Below are 17,971 nucleotides of genomic sequence, written 5' to 3' on the forward strand. Positions count from 1 at the left end.
AATGTTCAGATAGGGCTGTGGTGATTAACGCCTGTCTCCAATAGCTGCTGGCATTTTCCCTGGCAGCAGGTTATATGAATCCCATCCTGCTCCTAAGGAAAGGAAAGGAGAGTCATTCATGTCTTTCCATGTTCCCTAATGTCCAAAGCTGGCTAACTGGCTTTTTTTTGTTTGTTTGCCTAATGAAGCTGGGGCTAAATATGCAGAGTTTGTTTTCAGTAGTCAGGTTCTCTTTGGTACAGACCTGTTTATGAAAGGCTGGGTGGACAAGTGTCAGGCCAAAAATCAAACAACAAGCAAAGGCTACCATCAGGAAGAACCCAGCAGCTCCCTGACATGCAGGTTATTATCAGTGATGGATCAACACGTTTGGCTGCTGTAAGGTCAGTGAAGGGCTCAGAAAAGCAGGCAGTGAGTGTCACCAAGAAGTCCTGAGGCTGAATCCAAAATGTTACTAAGCTGTGAGATGTTCCCTGCCTCTCCCTGGAAAAGCAAAACTTATTTTGCATCTAATTGACAAGCAACAACTAGAAAAGAAGTTCTGAGATGTTGTGGCCTTTGTGGAGCATACCAAGTGACCAAGACCACAGTCACCGGGGCACTGGTCTCCTTTCTGAAGCACCAACGTGGTGCTTTGTATGGATTCAAAGGCAAAGCCCTTCTCAACAGTCCAAAGAGCATTGTCTCTGATGGCTGAGCTGCAGGAAGAAAATACAGGGTATGGACTAAGAGTAACTCAGAGGTTGGGGCAGGAACCAACGTGCAGGTGTGAGTCAGGCATGTCATAATGGGAGAGGTATCCGTGTGACAGTGGAGTGGGGGTTACCTTAAAGACAAGGTGCTGTTGCTATCTTGCTACCTTCAGACCTGCCCTTATCCGTCTGAACAGATCAGCGCTGCGCTGCACCACGCAGCCTGTCCCAGCCCTGCAGGCCCTGTCTGTCTGCTCTGGGGTCCTTCTGCGGAGACAAGACCAAGCATGGGGTAAAGGCTATAAGGCTCTTCTGCTACTGCATCGTGGAAAACTGAGGTAGATCCCACCTCCTCCTTCCACCAGCCAGGATTCCTCCTCCAGACACCATGGGAGGCGACGGGCTCTGCTGGCCCCAGGGGCTGCTGGTGGTGTGGGGGAACAGCATTTAGGACCGAAGGGGCATGACACAACTCCCAGCATTTGGGAACTGGATGATATTATGATGTTTTCTTTTTCTTCCTGTCAGCGTAGATATTGCAGCAGGTGACTCAATGCGACTTGTTCCCAGCTTGTAGTTGCAAAGCTCTTCACCATGGTGGAGCAACATCAGATAGGGAGCTTGGACCTGGATGCCAGCGGGAAAATGAGATTTCTACTGTGTAACCTCCATCCATGGCTGGGGAATTTTAATTTCCCCCTCTTCAAAAACAACAGTTCAGGCAAGATTAGGGATGGAACCAGCACTGGGGGGCCCAACGCTTGGGGATAAGGATGTGCAGGGCTTCACTCCGGCCCAGCAACACTCAGTGTTGGTGGTGTTGGGGGGTCGGGGCTGACCCCCAATATTAGCCGCGCTGCCTCTTATTGCCGCTAGGGGCCAGTGGCGCAATGGATAACGCGTCTGACTACGGATCAGAAGATTGTAGGTTCGACTCCTGCCTGGCTCGGAGTAGTTTTGGTTTTTTTTTTTTCTTTTTCTTTTCCCTTTTATTCGTCTTCCTGGCCCTCCTTTTCCCTGAAGGTTCCCACCCCAGCGAGCATCGGATGGAGGGAAAAGTGGGAAGCTTGAAGAAAAAAACCCAGAAAACCCAGTTGCAAAGCTGGAGGTAAGGATTTCCTCATTAAGGGATTTGGTTAATTGAGTTGATACCCACGCATCCTGCTCAGCATCCTTGGGATTTTTCAGCTGGGTCAACATCATCTCCAAAGAGATTTATTTAAAAAGAAAATCTTGCTAATTACATGGACAACTGGGTCAACACCATATCCAAAGATTTATTTTTTTAAAATCTTGCTAATTACATGGATCTTTCCCAACCCCACTGGGAACCTCCAGTACCCAAATCTGTTCCCACCATCTTCCAGTTTTCCACTGTCAGGCCCAGTTTGGCTGACCCTGGAGGATGCCTGCTCATCCAGCTCCTGCTGCTGAAATGGGGCAGGTTTGGCTGCTCTGGGGAAGGTCCTGGGGAGCTAAAAATCATACTTACGTGCCCAGAATGTCAGCTGAGAGAGCTGCTGTTAGCTGAGTGATACGTAGATAGATCTGGTGACCCTGAAATTCCACATAACTCAAGCCAGGTGGGTACAAATAGAAGCATGTGTTTACGATATTCAAAATAGATACACTGACAAGAGTACCTAAGTCAAGAAATAATAAAGTTTCAGGTATAACAAAATCAGGAAAGATGCTCTCTCATTTCCAATGGTTTCCCACCTATGTGATCAGCAGAATATCTTGTCCTTGCACATGCCACGTTTCTCAGACTGCATCCACCAGTCAGCACCTTGTCATGTGGGAACATTTTCACCATCTCTCCTTTGAAATCCTCCAAGTGGTCTGAAATTTTTTATTCTCATACTCCTAACTCCCCTGAGATGTATTTTATTTCCACTTTCTCCAGGACAGAGACAGCTTTTGCTTGAAATGCAAACAAACCTTTTCTTACAATGCAGGAGCTGAAAATTTCTTTTTGTTGGAGCAGGTGTGCCCCTTCCATACCTGTGAGGCCATTTAACAGCCCCTGATCCATTTGTTTGCCTGTCCACCTTACTCTGGTGACCCAGTGTATCAGAGTGAAATGTCTTATGAACAGGGTTTTTATAATCTCTGTCATCTTTCTTTATTAAGTGAGACAAATGATTGAATAGGATACATGTACACAGCTTATTATTGGCCCTTGCTGGAGACCAGATACAGAAACAATTAAGCACTTGGAGGTGACTGGTCACTAGTAATTTGCTCTTAAATGAAGTATTTATCAAGCTACATTATCATCCAAGCACTGAATAGTGTCTGTAGTAAAAAGCATTTAGTACTATTAGATACATAAGCATGTGCTTGAGGAGTGGGAAGCTGAGCCAAGCAGTTACATTAATGTAACAGGGCCAAGAGGCAGAATAGTTGCTTAGCATATAGTAAGTCCTGAGACAGGTGCTGACATTTTCTGAGTTGTTTGGGGTTTTTTCTTCCTCCTTTTCTGATTTTCTTTCTGTCACTTCCTTTCTTTCTTTCTGGCTTTTCTTTCACTCTGGAGAGTGGCACAGGGATGGGCTTTTGGACTGTGGATTCAGATTTGACTACCAGTGAGTGCAAACATGTACAGATAACGGATGCCTAAGGAAATGGATGCTTTCCCTCAATTTCTGTTTACCGGGGTGCCTCCATTCCCTGCTGGGCAGGCTTTTCCTGCCTGGATTTCTCCTGAGACAGTTCCCAAGAGGGGTACACTGCGCCACACTGGAAGAGAAAGGAGAAAAGGTTGTTGGGGGGTGTGTGTGTGTTCATGCGCACACACGAAAGTGTACTAAATAATAGAGAGGTAGCTGGAGCCAGGGGCGTAAAGCACAAAGCATGTAACTACAGAGCAGAAGCTTGCAGGTCTGACTCCTGCTGAGCTTCGCAAATCTGTTTCCCTGCTGATAATCTTGCTTGTACTTTATTCCCACAGATAGTGGGTCTTCCTTGCTCTCATATCTGAAATCTACCCCAGAGAAACACTCTCACACAGAGAAGACTCATTCCAGGTACTTTTGAAGGAGAAAACTTCCATTCTTCCCCTGCTATGCAGACAGACTTGGCCGCCCTCAGACATGTTTACTCTCTCCAAGCCAGGAGTCATTGCCAAGTGTGTTTTCCTTGCACACCACGTAGCACCTGTAATGGAAAAGAAGACTTGAAGGAAAACGGAGAGGGGATGGAAGTACAACAGAGAACAGGAGAAAAAGCAAAGTATGAGTGCTGGCCCTGTTATTTACAACATCCTAAGCAAGCCCATGCCTGTCTGTATTAAATCCCTTCTGTATGAAGGACCTCTATGCCCCCTCCCACTGCTCTGCCTTCTCCTAGATCATCCCATGTATCCCTTTATGGTACAACCAAAGGCCAGGACCAAACATCATGTCCGTCACCTCAAGTCAAGGGACTGTGGAGCACTTTTATCCACTCCCAGGATGCTCAGAGCCCTCATTCATAAGGATTATCTGGCATCATATAAAGAAAAATCAGTAGGGGTTATTTGGCACCATGTAAAGCAACATGCAAAATGAGAAGAGCCTGTCCAGAGCTGAACTAGCACCCTAAGGATCACCATGGAAAAGAAGACTTAATAAAACTAGCCAAGACTGAGCTAAAAAAGCCTAATTTTTTTGGCTTCACATAGGATAATGCCAAATATAGAGTAGTATGATAATATATTACTATTATTAATTATATGTTATTAATGTATTTATTAATGATATTTATTATTATGATGAAATTATTATGTAAAACAACAAAGCACCTCCAAAAGCGTTGCTGCAACATGGGTTTCAATGCTTATTGCAGGGCTGCCGCCTTTTTGCAGTATTTTCCTTTTTTTTTCAAAAAAAAAAAAAAGGGAGAGCTATGAGTTGCTTATATATTACATGTGTTTGAAACAGCTGTAGGAGCCGCTGGACCGGCCGCCGCTCCCGCCCCTCCTCTTCTCTCTCGGCCTGCCCGAAGGCGGGAGCAGCGGCCGCGTCCCCATCAGTCTCCGACGAGCCGAGAAACTGAAATTTCCTCAGAAGAGAGAAAAAAAATGAAGCGTCTCCTTCGAGCCGGAATCGAACCAGCGACCTAAGGATTCCCGCGGGACAGCGCCTCTACAGTCCTCCGCTCTACCAGCTGAGCTATCGAAGGGACCTGCCCACCGCCGCCCAGCGGCCGCCCAAGGGGCCGCCCCACCCCGCGCGTTGTTTTGCGCATGCGCATTGCGCGGGCGGCCGGCAGGCGGGGAGCAGCGCATGCGCGCAGCCGGCCCGCCGCGGGATTGGGGTGTGCTGAGCGGGCGGCGGCCCGAGTGCTAAGTGCGTGCGGGGCCAGTGGCGCAATGGATAACGCGTCTGACTACGGATCAGAAGATTGTAGGTTCGACTCCTGCCTGGCTCGGGCATATTTTGGTGGTTTGAGTGGCCTTGTGGCTCCGCGGTTTCGCTCGCTCGTAGAGAGGAAAACAACACTGGCCCAGCCTCTCTCCCTCCCCAGCGGGCGTCCCGGGGTGAGCACGAAAACGAATCTCTCAGAGCGCCAGAGCCCTTAGACTTACCTTGCCCTTTTGCAAAAAACCTGTTTTTTTGCCTTTTAAACAGACATCCCCCACATTATGTATTGACCCAGAAGTGTGTCAGATGCAACTCCTGATTACTGTGACATGGGTGTGAGCAAGATGGAGAAAAGGAGGGTCTCAAGGACTTTGCATGACACGGCGGGGTGCCCTTCCCTCGCGCCACCTTCTCCTGCCTGCACACCCTTATATTGTGACCGTCACCAGCACTGTTCACAAACGTAGCAAAACGTTAGCAGCACTAATGAGCTACCTCAGTTAGTTATTTATAACAACATGAACTGCTTTTTGTAGTAAACTTGCACTGAATCCACAGATTGTGGCTTCTCTGAAGCTGTGGAGTATTCTCAAATCTAACCCTTGGGGATGCTGTCTGCGCCTCTCCCAGCTGCAAGCTGTGCTTTACACACTGCGTAGCCTTCAGATGCGTCAGAAATGGGTATTTGCAAAATCACACACTTTTCTTTTAACTGCACAACAAGGATTCTTTTGCACTTCTCCAGGCTAACAGCTAATCACTATGAAAATAAGAGTCTCCATCACAGCAGTGTTGCTTGCGGCCTTCAGAGACCTCATGGTTATTTTCCATGACGTCAGTCCTAAGACTAACGGTACAGTGTCAGGCCGATGATGAGCACACTGCTCCTCTCCTAGGGCCTAAAGGATTTTTTCCCCATGTAATATTGGTGTGTTAATTGGGTTAATTTGTTGGCACACTTCATGCATTTGATGAGATGTGTATTTGGACTGTTTGAAAAATTCAAGCCTAGGTGGTGTTTCACTTTGGGAGACACAATAACCCAATGCTATGCCGGGTGTATCAACGGCATTAAATGATGAGTTTAGATGAAAAACTTAATCCCCCTCCCTGGCTGGCTAACAGCAACCCTGACGGCAAAGGCACTAAAAAAATACTCCGAGCCAGGCAGGAGTCGAACCTACAATCTTCTGATCCGTAGTCAGACGCGTTATCCATTGCGCCACTGGCCCCACATAGACACGCTTTTTCTTCGCTCCCCTCTATACCGCGTCACGGGAGGGCCCCGCCCCGCCCCCCGCCTCGGCCCGCGGGCCCCCCCGCGGCGTCCCCCGGCCCGAGCTAACGCCCGCCCCGGAGCTGCGCGCCCTGCGCATGCGCCGCACAGCGCCTACGCGAGCCGTGCTAGGCTCTTGAGGCGTGGCGGAGCGCTGGCAAGCAGGTCCCTTCGATAGCTCAGCTGGTAGAGCGGAGGACTGTAGAGGCTCTGTCCGACGGAAATCCTTAGGTCGCTGGTTCGATTCCGGCTCGAAGGAGACGACAAGTTTTTGTTTTTCTCCTTCATGCAAAGTGCTTTTAAACAGCTTCTCTTTAATCAGTTGCAGACACGGTTGTTTTTCGCCAAGAAATCCAGCTGAATTGCAAACCGAGCCTCTCTGCGCTGACTCCCTTTCAGGAGGAGCTATTGGTGCAGGAGCAGAGGATGAGGCACCTGTGGCGTGACTGCCAACACCTCGTTAATTTTCAAGGAAAACAAGATGTATGTTGTTCTTGCTCCAACTTACCACAATCCCTCACAAAGCATGTTAGTGCAGGAGGATACTTGTTGAGATCCCTTCGTCTCATCGCAGTTAATTAGGATGTTGAAATTCTGAGGGTCTTTTTTCCAAACCTCCTCTCCTCTTCCCCAAATGTCTAGACATTATTTTTCCAGAAGAAGGAAGTATTTGTACACCTACATACTGCCACAATAGGAATACATTTTCAATCCAGCCAGGTGATACTTAGCACGTGTTAACTCTCTCCGCTAGTGGGAAATTGTGTCTTTACCAGCATCTTTCTACTGTCTTGTAGGTGTCGGCTACCACACAGTTGTCCCATATTATTGACTTCCCAACCCTGGGACAGGTGACACTGGCACAAAGGACTGAGTCCTCTTGTATGAAACTCTGCACCTGTTCATCTCTCTCAAAGTGAAAGGAGATGCCAGATGTGACGATTTAACTGACTTCAGTTCGTGGAGGGAAGGAAGGGGGTTCCTGTCATCTGTGGTCTTTCTCCCTGCTTTGTAACAGCACAATGAACATTTTCTTTCCTATAGAAAATGACAGCATAGAAAAGGAAGTTAGTAATTTTAACTGTGCTCCATTCTGCATGCCTCATCATTTTTCTTAATGATTTTATTCTAAAAAGAGGCAGAAATATAATTCTTTTTGACTTAACTCATACCCATACCTTGGGTATTCATTCTGAGGGAAGGTAAGTAACGAAACTAAATGACATATAATTATGTTTGATGTTTTTTGGATTAAGCAGAGTGGTTTATCACACAAACTTGTTGTGGGGAGAAAAGTGCAAAAACTACCTAAATAACTGGTTATGTTGATTGTAGGCCTAAATCTTCTATGATACCTCTTCCATCTGGTATTTTGAGTGAATCTGGGTATGAGTTAATCTCTAAACACACACAAGGACAGCTCTTTGAGAATACATCCAGCCAAAACAGTTGCCCCTTGTCCATTTTTCAAATGCTTGGGCTTCTGTGGTCACAGAGACTGGATACCATCCTAGTGAGAAATATTCCTGTCTTGTGGCTGGCCCAGATTATCTGGCACTCTGCACTAGCTCTTGAACAGATGCAAAACCCCCGAGTAAGATGCTGGCTCCAGGGAAGTTCATGGGATGTCTGCCATTGTCCTCAGCACCATCACGGTTTCACTCTCTGCACACCCTTTGCTGGGGGAAATCATCCCATACAGGATCTGATGCCAGTAAAACTACTGTTATATCACTTCATCACACTGCTGATATTTTTTTGTGTAGACAAGCATTCTGCATTATATAAGGGATTTGCAAGGTGCGGCTGTAGCTCTGGCTGCTTTGCATAGGTAGGCGCATCTGCTGCAATCCAAGACCTGGTTCCTCTTTGGGAAACCCTGAGTTGCCGCTTGACATTTGTTGGGGCGCAAAGTCATCATTTTGGACACCTGTCTCAACAGCTTCTCTAGCTGTTACCAGAATTAAGTTGTTCCTAGTGTGGAAAAGTAAAGGGAGTGCTACAATTCATACATACAATCTTTATTAGTCAGAGTGGTTGAAAGCAAATGTAGATTTGAATGTATAATACTTTACATATAAATAAATGCAGCAAAACAGAACAAAAATTTGAAGACCTGTACATTTTGAGAAGATTAATGGGTGTGCAACTGAACTTTACACAGAAACAGATCCTGTAAGCATAGTTATGGTCACATTAGAAACTTTTCTGAAAATCAAACAAATGAGTAAAATCACATTGAAGAGCTAAATCCTGAAATCCTTATTTATCCTTTCTCCATGTGTCCTCAGAATAGCTGATCCTGACAGCAGTGAGAAAAACAAATGCCCTGGTACTCTGAAAACTAAGTTTCCTCTTTGGAATTAAACCATGGGTTCAGACACTCAGATTTTTAAGCTGCAAGTCCTGGAGAACCAACTCAGAGGCTTGGTCATGAATTTGTTCTGAGGTTTTTGGCTGAGACAATACCTGGTGGCTCTTCTGTACACATCCCCATGTCTGTAAAAGGGCTTTTGCAAACATTCAGCAATTTGCCAAACTTTGCATCACACTGTGAGATTGAGTCATGAATCTTTCCCAAGAAAAATCTCTCATTTAGAAAGAGCAAATCAGAACCACCTGACTTGCAGTACATCTCAAGCACATGGACATAATTTCCTTGATTTCAGTAAACTTTGGCTCTGGCCCATAGAGTGGGGTCCTGAGAGACATCAAAGGTGTTGCATGTGAAAAAAATACCCAATTGCTTTTGCTAATCTGGGATTTAGCTTTCCCTCCCTGGCTTTAGGCCTGCTCTATAGCTGTTGTTGAAATCAAAGGTGCAATTCACAGTGACTTCCATGGGGAGCAGGAGGAGGGGTTTCACATGGGAAAGGATTCCACATCTAACGTGTATCTTTACACTAGACTTTTCTTCCAAAGCCTTTTCCAGCTCTCTGCTGGAAATAGTCACTACGTAGCATTTGCACACTTTCATGGTGAATTTCTCTCCCAGACAGTGAAACTTAGGAAATCATTTCACCTGCAGATTCATTACTTACTACATTCTCCCTACTCCTTCGTTCAGTGATAAGATCTTACACCGGAGCAAACACCATGCAGAAGGGAATAATGAAGAAAGCCAAAAGATGCGTGTGTGTGCACTGGGGCGAGTGGGTGCTGGTGGCCCCCTGACACGTGCTCTGCCCATCTCACAGCACTAGTACCCCGATGCACAGGCCATCTGATCTGGCCACCTGGTGGGAAGACGTGCAGCACTCAGTTACCACTGGGAACATGTTTTCTGGGGTCAGGTCTCCTCAGTGGCAGGATGGTGTCATCAACCCTCCTTCCCTGGAACCTCTGGGATGGATGGGCACATCCCCCCGGCACCACTGGGCAGGCAGGATGGCCATCTGGATTTATGTACATACCAGTGGCCTCCAAAGTTATTTGCAACACGCAACTGAGGACAAAGAGGAGCCCATGGGTAGGAGGGGAGTGAGTGCCTGTGCACAGCCCCAGCCATGCCAGAACTTCCCCTCTTCTCTGAAGCAGAGAAATAGGGCTACTTCTGAGGGCAATGTGAGCATTCACTGGCCCCAGTGCCTGCACCTGGAGAACAGATATATAACCTGAACTGGAATTAATGGCTTTTAAAATGTCCATGTGTTATGGGAACTTTAAAGAAATGTTGAAAGTAGTATTCCTTGACTTTGGAGTTACAGCTGGTGCTATGAAACACACTCTTTTCCCATATATTTAGCTGCCACTGAATGACATCTGATGTGAAAGGTGAGACTAGAAGGAAGATAATAATGTTTCACAACCACGGGATCCAATTTTAAGGAAGGGAATAACACTTTTGACTAGCTATATATTCACTGGTCTGTATAATTTAGTGGAACATTACATTCCCCTTTGGACCACAGCACTGTGATTAGAGGAGCAAAAATAGCAAATGCACAGAACTGACAATGATCATTGTAACATGATCAGTAAGGAAAAAGTCAGCTGTCTGAGGCTTAAACTACTATGTCAAACCAGGGAAGTGCTAAGTTTAAGATCTCAGAGGTATTTCTTTAGCTGTTACAAATTAGGGGCCTAATTTCTTTATGCTTGCTTTAGCCATAGCCACACATACCTCCACTGATTTGTGCAGCTGAACATATGTGCACTGATTTGTACACCTGAACATACACCTCATCCCTACCTCTTTACTTAAAATGATGCCATGTGCTCTTAAAGCCCCTGTGCCTGGGGCAGAGGGGAGGACCCAGGTTCTCTCAGATGAGCTGGGCTGTGAGGAGGACAGTCACTCCTCTGCTGCTTGCCTGCCCTGCCAAGTCCTTGCTGCTGCCACAGCCCCGAAGCCAGCACTGGCACAATGGCCCCCAGCCCAGTGCCAGCGGGCAGCGGGGCAGGCAGCCAGGGGCACGGTGGAATAAGCAAGCTGGCAGAAAGCTGTTGGCTGGGGACCAATTTCCAGCGCATTGCAGCTGCAGCTGGAGAAGCTGGGGCCGCCCAGCATGGGCGGCAGGCCCATCCAGGCAGGATCAGGGGAGTTTTGCCACGGGGCTCTCACCGGCTATGGGGAGAGAAGAGAGGCTCTGGGGCACCCCAGGGCCTGCCTCCCCCTCCATGGGGCATTTGCTCACCCTCTCCTGGGTTTGCAACTTGTGCAGGGGAAGACACAGAGCTTAAATGTGCTCCTGGTGCTGGATGAGGCTCCTGGATTTGGAGTGACCTGTGTTGTAACCACCAGCAGAACGATCCCTGAGCACATCATCCTGGCTCAGGTTTATAATTGTTGGGGCTGGGCCCTAGCAAGCCGCTAGCTGCTTTCCAAAGAGCGTTTCCTCTCTGGGAAGGACATCCTCATCTGTCTTGCCACCAACTTTCCTGACGAGGTCTGCTAAAGAGCATTTCACATCCCAGGGCAGGGAAAGACGGAGCCAGTGTGTCTGGAAAGGGCTTCAGGACTGTGTCTGGGAGGTGAAAGCACAGCTGAGGGCAGGGAGGACAGCAACTATACCAAAGGGAGTAATATTAAAGGAAAGACCACGCCGAGCCTGGTAGTTTGAAGCCATGAGAGACCAGTGTGCTGGTCCACAGAGCTCTGTACTAGCTATAGGTATCTCCTTGCAGAGTGCAGATATCAACCTATTGGAAGTGGCCTGGAAGGAGATTCTGCCTTGATAGGAAATTACTCTCAGGTTACTCTTGGTTAGCTTAAAGAGAACTACAAATACAGGCTGCAGAGCTTATCACTTGTTTTTTCTTGCTGTGACACTCGGTGGGAAGCACCAACAGGTCGTGTTTGCCCGCTCTAGGAGTCTGTGCGATAGCTCCGATGGCTGTCCCCTATTAGCTGCGTCTTCTCGGTTGCATTAGTCGGCTGAAGCACGATAGGAGTTTCTCCATCTAAATTGGGGAGGAGGACAGAAAGTACTTTAAGAATCCTTCACTTCCTACCCAAGTCAGATTTCTTGTTAGCACCACAACATTTCATCTGCTGTTCTGGCTACAGCTTAACCTTGGCTTCACAGACAGCTGTGTGTACTGAAGAGGCGGCAATGCCCACTCTGAGTCTACAAATGCTCTTGCTCCTTGTCTATGTGTAATGGCAGATTTCTGGGTGACTACTGCTGTTGCTATTAAACGGGACATTAGCTGTACCTGGTGTTTTGCAGAGATTGCAGGATAAGGGTTCCTGCCCATTCCAATTGCAAGTGCTTGTTCCTGCAAATGTCTGAATATAATGAGCACTGTTGTGACTCAGCAACCACTAACCTTGAGAGCATTTGCACGAATGGGCCAGAAATGAGTCTTGAAGAAGGCAAAGTTAACAGTAAAGAAAGAAGAGAGTTAAAAGGAAAAAAATGCATGAGCAGTAATATACTTGAGAGGGAAGAAATCATATATATTCTGAAAGCCAGCTAGTTAAATAAAAATGTTAAATTGCACTTTGAAGTCTTATGTAATATGTACACAATAGGAATTTGAGAATTACTGTTTTAATGAGTTTGGAACTGTCAAAACCTCATATCATCACTGTATAAATCCTTACTGCTTTGTACTTTCTCATTCCATGCAGTATGTGTTTGTTTTCACAATATATCCGTAAAAAATGCATTTGTTGTAGAGTGGAGGAAAGTGAAGTCCTTACAGAGTTCCCTGATGGCTGTTGTGTTCCCTCTGATAATGAACAATGTTTGGCTGCCCTTCTCCTGGGCCTCTTTCCAACTCACCATCTTTTGAGGGGGAGGAGGGGACTCAAAACTCAAAGACTGACTTTTAAAGGTTCAGCCATCTCAGTGAAGTATTTTCATATAAAAAATTTTGGACTACCTGTATCTTGATAATAACACAGCCTTCACAGTAATTGAATACAAATGATGACTTTTTTTGCCAAATGACCAAATGTTCAGAAAAAACCTCATCTGACATTTCCTCCTGTTTACATGACAGTTGATGGGATGAATCATGGGCATAAGATGTAGTGTACAGGAGTAACTTAACCCAGAGCAGGAATCTAATTGCATGCCATACGGCTTCCCTTCAGTGGGGGTAGAACAACTTTGACTCTGTCAAGGTGAAAGGCAAGAATGATTAAATGCCAAGCAGCTCCTCTGTATGGGCAATTCCGTATTTAGACACAAGGTCAAAGACAGACATGTTTCATAACTTCTAAAAGTATATGAGTAATTAATGCTAGAGCTCAGCTCAGGCTAGTTTGGGAGTTTAAATCAGTTTTTAAGTTGCTGAGTATTTTCTAGATTTCTGAGCAGCACTCCCTCCCACCCTCTGCTACCTCCAAGTTGTTCATTTTCTGGAAGATCATTGATGGAGGGCAGAGACTGGCAGTTCATTTCGCAGTGATACCCAGGTGTGCAACAAGAGACTAGGACCCACTGCAAATCTGCCACATTGCTTCCAGCTGATCTGCAGACACTTCTGACCTGACACCTTCACCAAGCATTTTGCTGCCCTCATTCTTCTAAGATTTATGACGTTTTTTATCAGAACAGGCACCCATGGTATAATAAACTGTACAAATATAGTCTGCTAATGGAAAGATGCAGAATGGAGGTGCGGCAGAATTCACAGTTTAAACTGCTTTCTATAGATAGCTCTTGCTCACTGTTCGCCTACATTGGTATCATATGGAGTGCGGAGGAGACAATGAAGTGCTAAAAACTTATTGCTTCTGAGTTGGGAAAGTATTTTGTTTTTCAGGTTCTTTTTTTCTTTTTCTTTTTTCTTTTTTTTTTTTCTCTCCCAGATTTCATTTTCTGTAAAATGAAAGTTGGTCTAGAAATGTCTTGCTTTGTTCTTACAATGATAACAAGCAGAAGAGAACAAACCTGCCAAACTGCTTGAGTGCATCATTACAGCGTGAAGTACCAAGGCAATCCAAATTCAAAGGCATCTCCTCTGGGACCACAAAAGTCAACAAAAGGTTTGCCATTGACTTCACTGGAAGCAAAATCTGGCAATCTGCCCCGTGTGCGTGAGTGAAAGCGATGAACCGTTGCACGCGTCCACGCTGCATATGAGTGAGTGATACTTCCCTCTGCCAGTGTATTTTCACAGGTCACCAGTAACATCATGGCATGAAACCACAGATTACCCTACTTTACACTTTTTTAATGTCAAGTTTAATCTGAAACCCTAAAAAATGTCATGTTTAAAATGTAATAATCCAAATATAAGATTTATTTTTTCATCTTCCATTGTACATTAGTCCACAGCCCTCTGTGGTACAAATGAATAGTCATGAGAAGAAATCAATGTAACCTGAGTACAGGCCAGGGCTTTCAAATCTCTAAGTTCCTTTAGTTCTGATGGTCATGCTACCCATGGAAGTACATGCTGTAAAATGAATCTCTCATGGGAGATATTCAACTAACTGAGCACTAGAATTAGTCAAATACATTTGAAGCAAACTTTCTTCTAGAGGAATATGCCATTTCAACAGAACTGAAGCCCTTGACATGGTTGTGTCGATTTGAGTGATTTCAGTGCTTTTACATTTTAGGGAATGGATCACTGAATTTTTGGCCTCACATATCTTTTCTTCACTAACAATTATATTTTATGGTATGTTAATTTGAGGAATGAAATCAACTGTGTAACACCTTTATTTTGTTAAGGAGAAATGTGAGTGACTCTGAAAATTATTACTGTTGTGCCAGTTCAAAAGATGAAGTCTAAATCTCAGCTCCCACAACACGCATATTGCCTCTTTTGCACAATATGGCCAGCTCCCAGTTCCCAGTGAGTGCAACACAACTGCTGGAGACTCACTCTCAGAGGTTTTTAGCATCAGGAATGGTGATGTTTTATCGATGTTGCATTCCTCAGAAAAGCAACGACTGACTACAAAATATTTGGATAAATTAAAGTATGACCTTAGCTTGAGAATCTACATTTTGACCTTAGCAAAAAAGTTCTGGCTAGCAATAACATAGATACTGGGGACAGCAGGAAGCAAAGAAATTAATTAACAGCTAGAATGCTCAGTTTGTGGGCAGAGGGCATGCAAAGAATTTCGATCCTAATAGGATTTCCTCTTCCAAAATGAAATCTGCTGCAGGAGCGATTACAGTTTGTTTCTGAATTACCTACAGGAGCATTTCTATTATTTACATAAAGACAGGCATGAGTATTCATTTCTATGTCCCAACATTTGAAAATGTCTGGTGGAAAAGCCCAATCTTTGCCATTCTAAGTCAGCTGCATCTTTTTGGCCAGCATTCCTAAAATTTGGGGGTGGGGGGGAGGAAGTGCATTTTGAGCATCATTCAATTTTCTAAATGCAGTGCCTATTTTCCTTTCAACTGCAGAAAAGATGCTCACATTATCCTCTGTCATGAAGTTTTTACTTTTATTCCTGATATGTTGCTCTCTTTTCACCTAATTTTAAAATATTGAGAATTCTACTCTACTGAGAGAAGCTAGTTTTGATTGGTAGGAAAATGTAGGAAGACTGAAGTGTAGGAAAGGGACAAATATCTAGTTTTCTTCAGGCACTACTTATATATTTAATATTGTCTTCAAAATACTTAAAACACATAATTCCACATTCTGTTATTTTTTCAGACTGATACTTTGCTAAACTTTAAAAATTATTTTTAAAAATTGATATCTCAGTGAGACTTGGTGGAAGTAAAGGGTTAGGAAAGCAGCCAAAAATTACTAAATATCAATAAATACCACCTGTGTTGGAAAGAGGGAGAATTTTTTTTCTGCCACTGGGGAATTTTGTGCTGGATTTTGAGAGAGAACAAAATACCTGCCAAATTACAAAAAAAGCGGAATTAAAAAATTCTTATCTTTCAAAGTTCTATCTTCATATTTCAAACTTGGCTTTGGTGTCATAGACCCATAAATATCAAGACCCATTTTAGATTTGCACTTCTCAGGTGCCTAATGTCATAGAGTATATTACATTTACTTCAAATACTGCATTGTGGTTATACAGTTTTGACTAACAGGTTTTTTTGCCTTTGCAGAGACTGATCAAGTATGATCAATTTTTAAGCTGACTGTATTTACCTTGATACGCCTCTAGGCAAAACCAATTTAAAACCACCACCACACGTTGGCATATCAGTTATATAAATAGCATTTGTTTCAACTACTACAACTGTTTTGTTACATATTTATGGCAGGGTAAATTTGTGCGAAAAGTTGGGGGGAAAAAAATTCTTCCTGCTAAGGGAACATGACATTTGCAATCTGGCAATGCTAATTTTAGCATAATAAACATAAGAATATAACAGCGTAAGACCTTCCATAACAATGGAAGAGAAAAAGAGTGAGCTGACTGCTTAGGTCCTTCCTCATAAAAAAGCGTAATCCTAATCATAGTTTATATAAATTTGCAACTGAAAAGTGGCCTAGGTCTTACCCTGGTACCTTGGCCTCTTTTTGCTGGAGCAAGGACCATTGCCTCTCTCAGCCTGTCCTGCAAGTGTCCAAATTGAACAAGTTTGAGATGTTTTTGCTTCCCCTGAATATGAAGGCAAAACTCTGCCCTACTTCAGCAGATTAGGACAGGGCTCTTTGTTCAAAATATGTAACCCATGCCGGTGCCAGATTAGGAAATCATCAACATCATCCTCTGGTATAGCCAAAACCTGAGCGTGCAGCTGGGGGGATGGGGCTAGGCCAAGAAAAGAGGGTGACCTGCTGCAAAGAGAGTCCCACTGCCCCCAGCCTGTGTTCCCAGCTGGGCACTCTTGCTCCCTTCTTTGAGTTGTCGTTAACACTCGGCCTGCCCCACCATGAAGCACAGCAGGGAGTTAAATGGGCATGGAACTATACACATTTCTAAGAGGATTAGTTTTCACCTGGATTGTATCCAAGGTGTGCCTCCTGGTAAGGCAGCACAATTGGTACTGCCAGTGTAGAAGACAGCGAGCAGCTCGGGCACTGGACGGGAGAGGGGCAGGACCGTAGCAGCTCCCATGCAAACTCTCTTAGGTTACTGCACAACCTGACTGCTGGAAACTTTGCATCCTTTTTTGAAGACGTTTCTTGAATGGGTACAGTTAGTCCCATTCAAGTCCCATACAGATGACAGTCAGCGATCAATTTTACATCAATAAAACCCAAATGACAGCTTATTCTGGCAGATCAGATGAGGCAAGCACCAGTCCTGGCAGGGCCTAATGTATAAGTACAGGATCTAGTATATGAAGTGACGTGGGCTTGGGGACTAAAGGGTGAACATCATCTCTTAAGAAAAGTCCTGAGACTTCTAATGTTTAAGTGATAAGAGATACAGGAGATATTTAATTGTTAGTGCCATAAGTTTAGTTTTTCATTAACACACAACTTGGGAAATACATCAGGTCATGGTGTTACCTAGAGTGAATTGGCATGTCTCCACTGCTGTTTGGAAGCAGCCACAGCATCGTGAGGAGAACATCTGGCCTACAGGCTTTAAAGATTGTTTTGAACAGCTTTGCCACACAGTAAGCCCCTATAATACACACCTCTTTCCATGTCATTCTTAATTTGCTCTTCCAAATCTTCCGGAGACACACAAAACTCCTGCTCTTCCCCTTCGGGTGCTTTGGGTTTACACTTTCCACAGCAGCAGTTGAAGCAGCAGCAGAAGCAGCAGCAGAGGTAGCAGCCCGTCAGCAGGCCACAGACTGCAAACAGGCCCTGGGTTAAACACAGTGGGAGGAAAACCCTGTGAGCAATGACCTTCCTCAAACTCGTGGCAGCCTCTTACAGCTGAAGGCAGATTGTCAAAGGAACTCTGGTTCCCAAGTTCTTGGCACTCAGAGGAGTCCAGCCGCTCGTCAAGTGCCTGAACAAGAGCCAGATCTTCCAAAGTCCTCCTCACCCACGAGCTCCTACTTGCCACTCAGGACCATGTCCACAAAGAAGACACCAACCAGCAGACCCCCACATGCTCAAATTTTTAAAGTCTGTCTTCAGCTGATGGCCCTCGGAAAAAACTTCCAGGCGGTATGCAAAACCCTACCCACCTTAAAATGACTCATTTCCATCTTAAAAATGACTCATTTGCCCAAGATCGTTTTCACAAACACTTATTTACTGGCAGGTTCTTGTCAATAACAAAGCCAAAAGAAGAAGAAGCGAAGACCCACATAACTTCAGGCACTGAACTAAGGCATCCAAATTAGGACTGTAGC

The 17,971-nt window shown here is 45.0% G+C and overlaps 1 protein-coding gene and 5 non-coding genes across 6 annotated transcripts in view; 3 read left to right on the top strand and 3 right to left on the bottom strand.

Annotated features, from left to right (window-relative positions):
• Positions 1 to 1,568: 1,568 nt before the first annotated feature.
• TRNAR-ACG (transfer RNA arginine (anticodon ACG)) lies at positions 1,569 to 1,641 on the top strand. Its single transcript has one exon. It is a non-coding gene; the product is annotated as a tRNA-Arg (tRNA).
• Positions 1,642 to 4,765: 3,124 nt separating this feature from the next.
• On the bottom strand, positions 4,766 to 4,856 carry TRNAY-GUA (transfer RNA tyrosine (anticodon GUA)). The gene is given in 2 exon segments: positions 4,766 to 4,801; positions 4,820 to 4,856. It is a non-coding gene; the product is annotated as a tRNA-Tyr (tRNA).
• Positions 4,857 to 5,032: 176 nt separating this feature from the next.
• On the top strand, positions 5,033 to 5,105 carry TRNAR-ACG (transfer RNA arginine (anticodon ACG)). The gene has a single exon. It is a non-coding gene; the product is annotated as a tRNA-Arg (tRNA).
• A 1,092-nt stretch (positions 5,106 to 6,197) lies between these two features.
• Positions 6,198 to 6,270, bottom strand: TRNAR-ACG (transfer RNA arginine (anticodon ACG)). The gene has a single exon. It is a non-coding gene; the product is annotated as a tRNA-Arg (tRNA).
• Positions 6,271 to 6,482: 212 nt separating this feature from the next.
• TRNAY-GUA (transfer RNA tyrosine (anticodon GUA)) lies at positions 6,483 to 6,573 on the top strand. Its single transcript is given in 2 exon segments — positions 6,483 to 6,519; positions 6,538 to 6,573. It is a non-coding gene; the product is annotated as a tRNA-Tyr (tRNA).
• Positions 6,574 to 11,622: 5,049 nt separating this feature from the next.
• The window catches only part of DNAJC5B (DnaJ heat shock protein family (Hsp40) member C5 beta), a 38,023-nt gene continuing 31,674 nt past the window's right edge, over positions 11,623 to 17,971 (bottom strand). The window contains exons 4-5 of the mRNA XM_074847279.1: positions 17,300 to 17,474; positions 11,623 to 11,717 (exon numbers count right to left, since the gene is read on the bottom strand). Of these exons, the coding sequence (XP_074703380.1) occupies positions 11,623 to 11,717; positions 17,300 to 17,474 (270 nt within the window). The remainder of the gene's footprint in view (positions 11,718 to 17,299; positions 17,475 to 17,971) is intronic.

The sequence above is a fragment of the Strix aluco genome, chromosome 1 (assembly GCF_031877795.1).
Source record: "Strix aluco isolate bStrAlu1 chromosome 1, bStrAlu1.hap1, whole genome shotgun sequence".
NCBI lineage: Eukaryota > Metazoa > Chordata > Aves > Strigiformes > Strigidae > Strix > Strix aluco.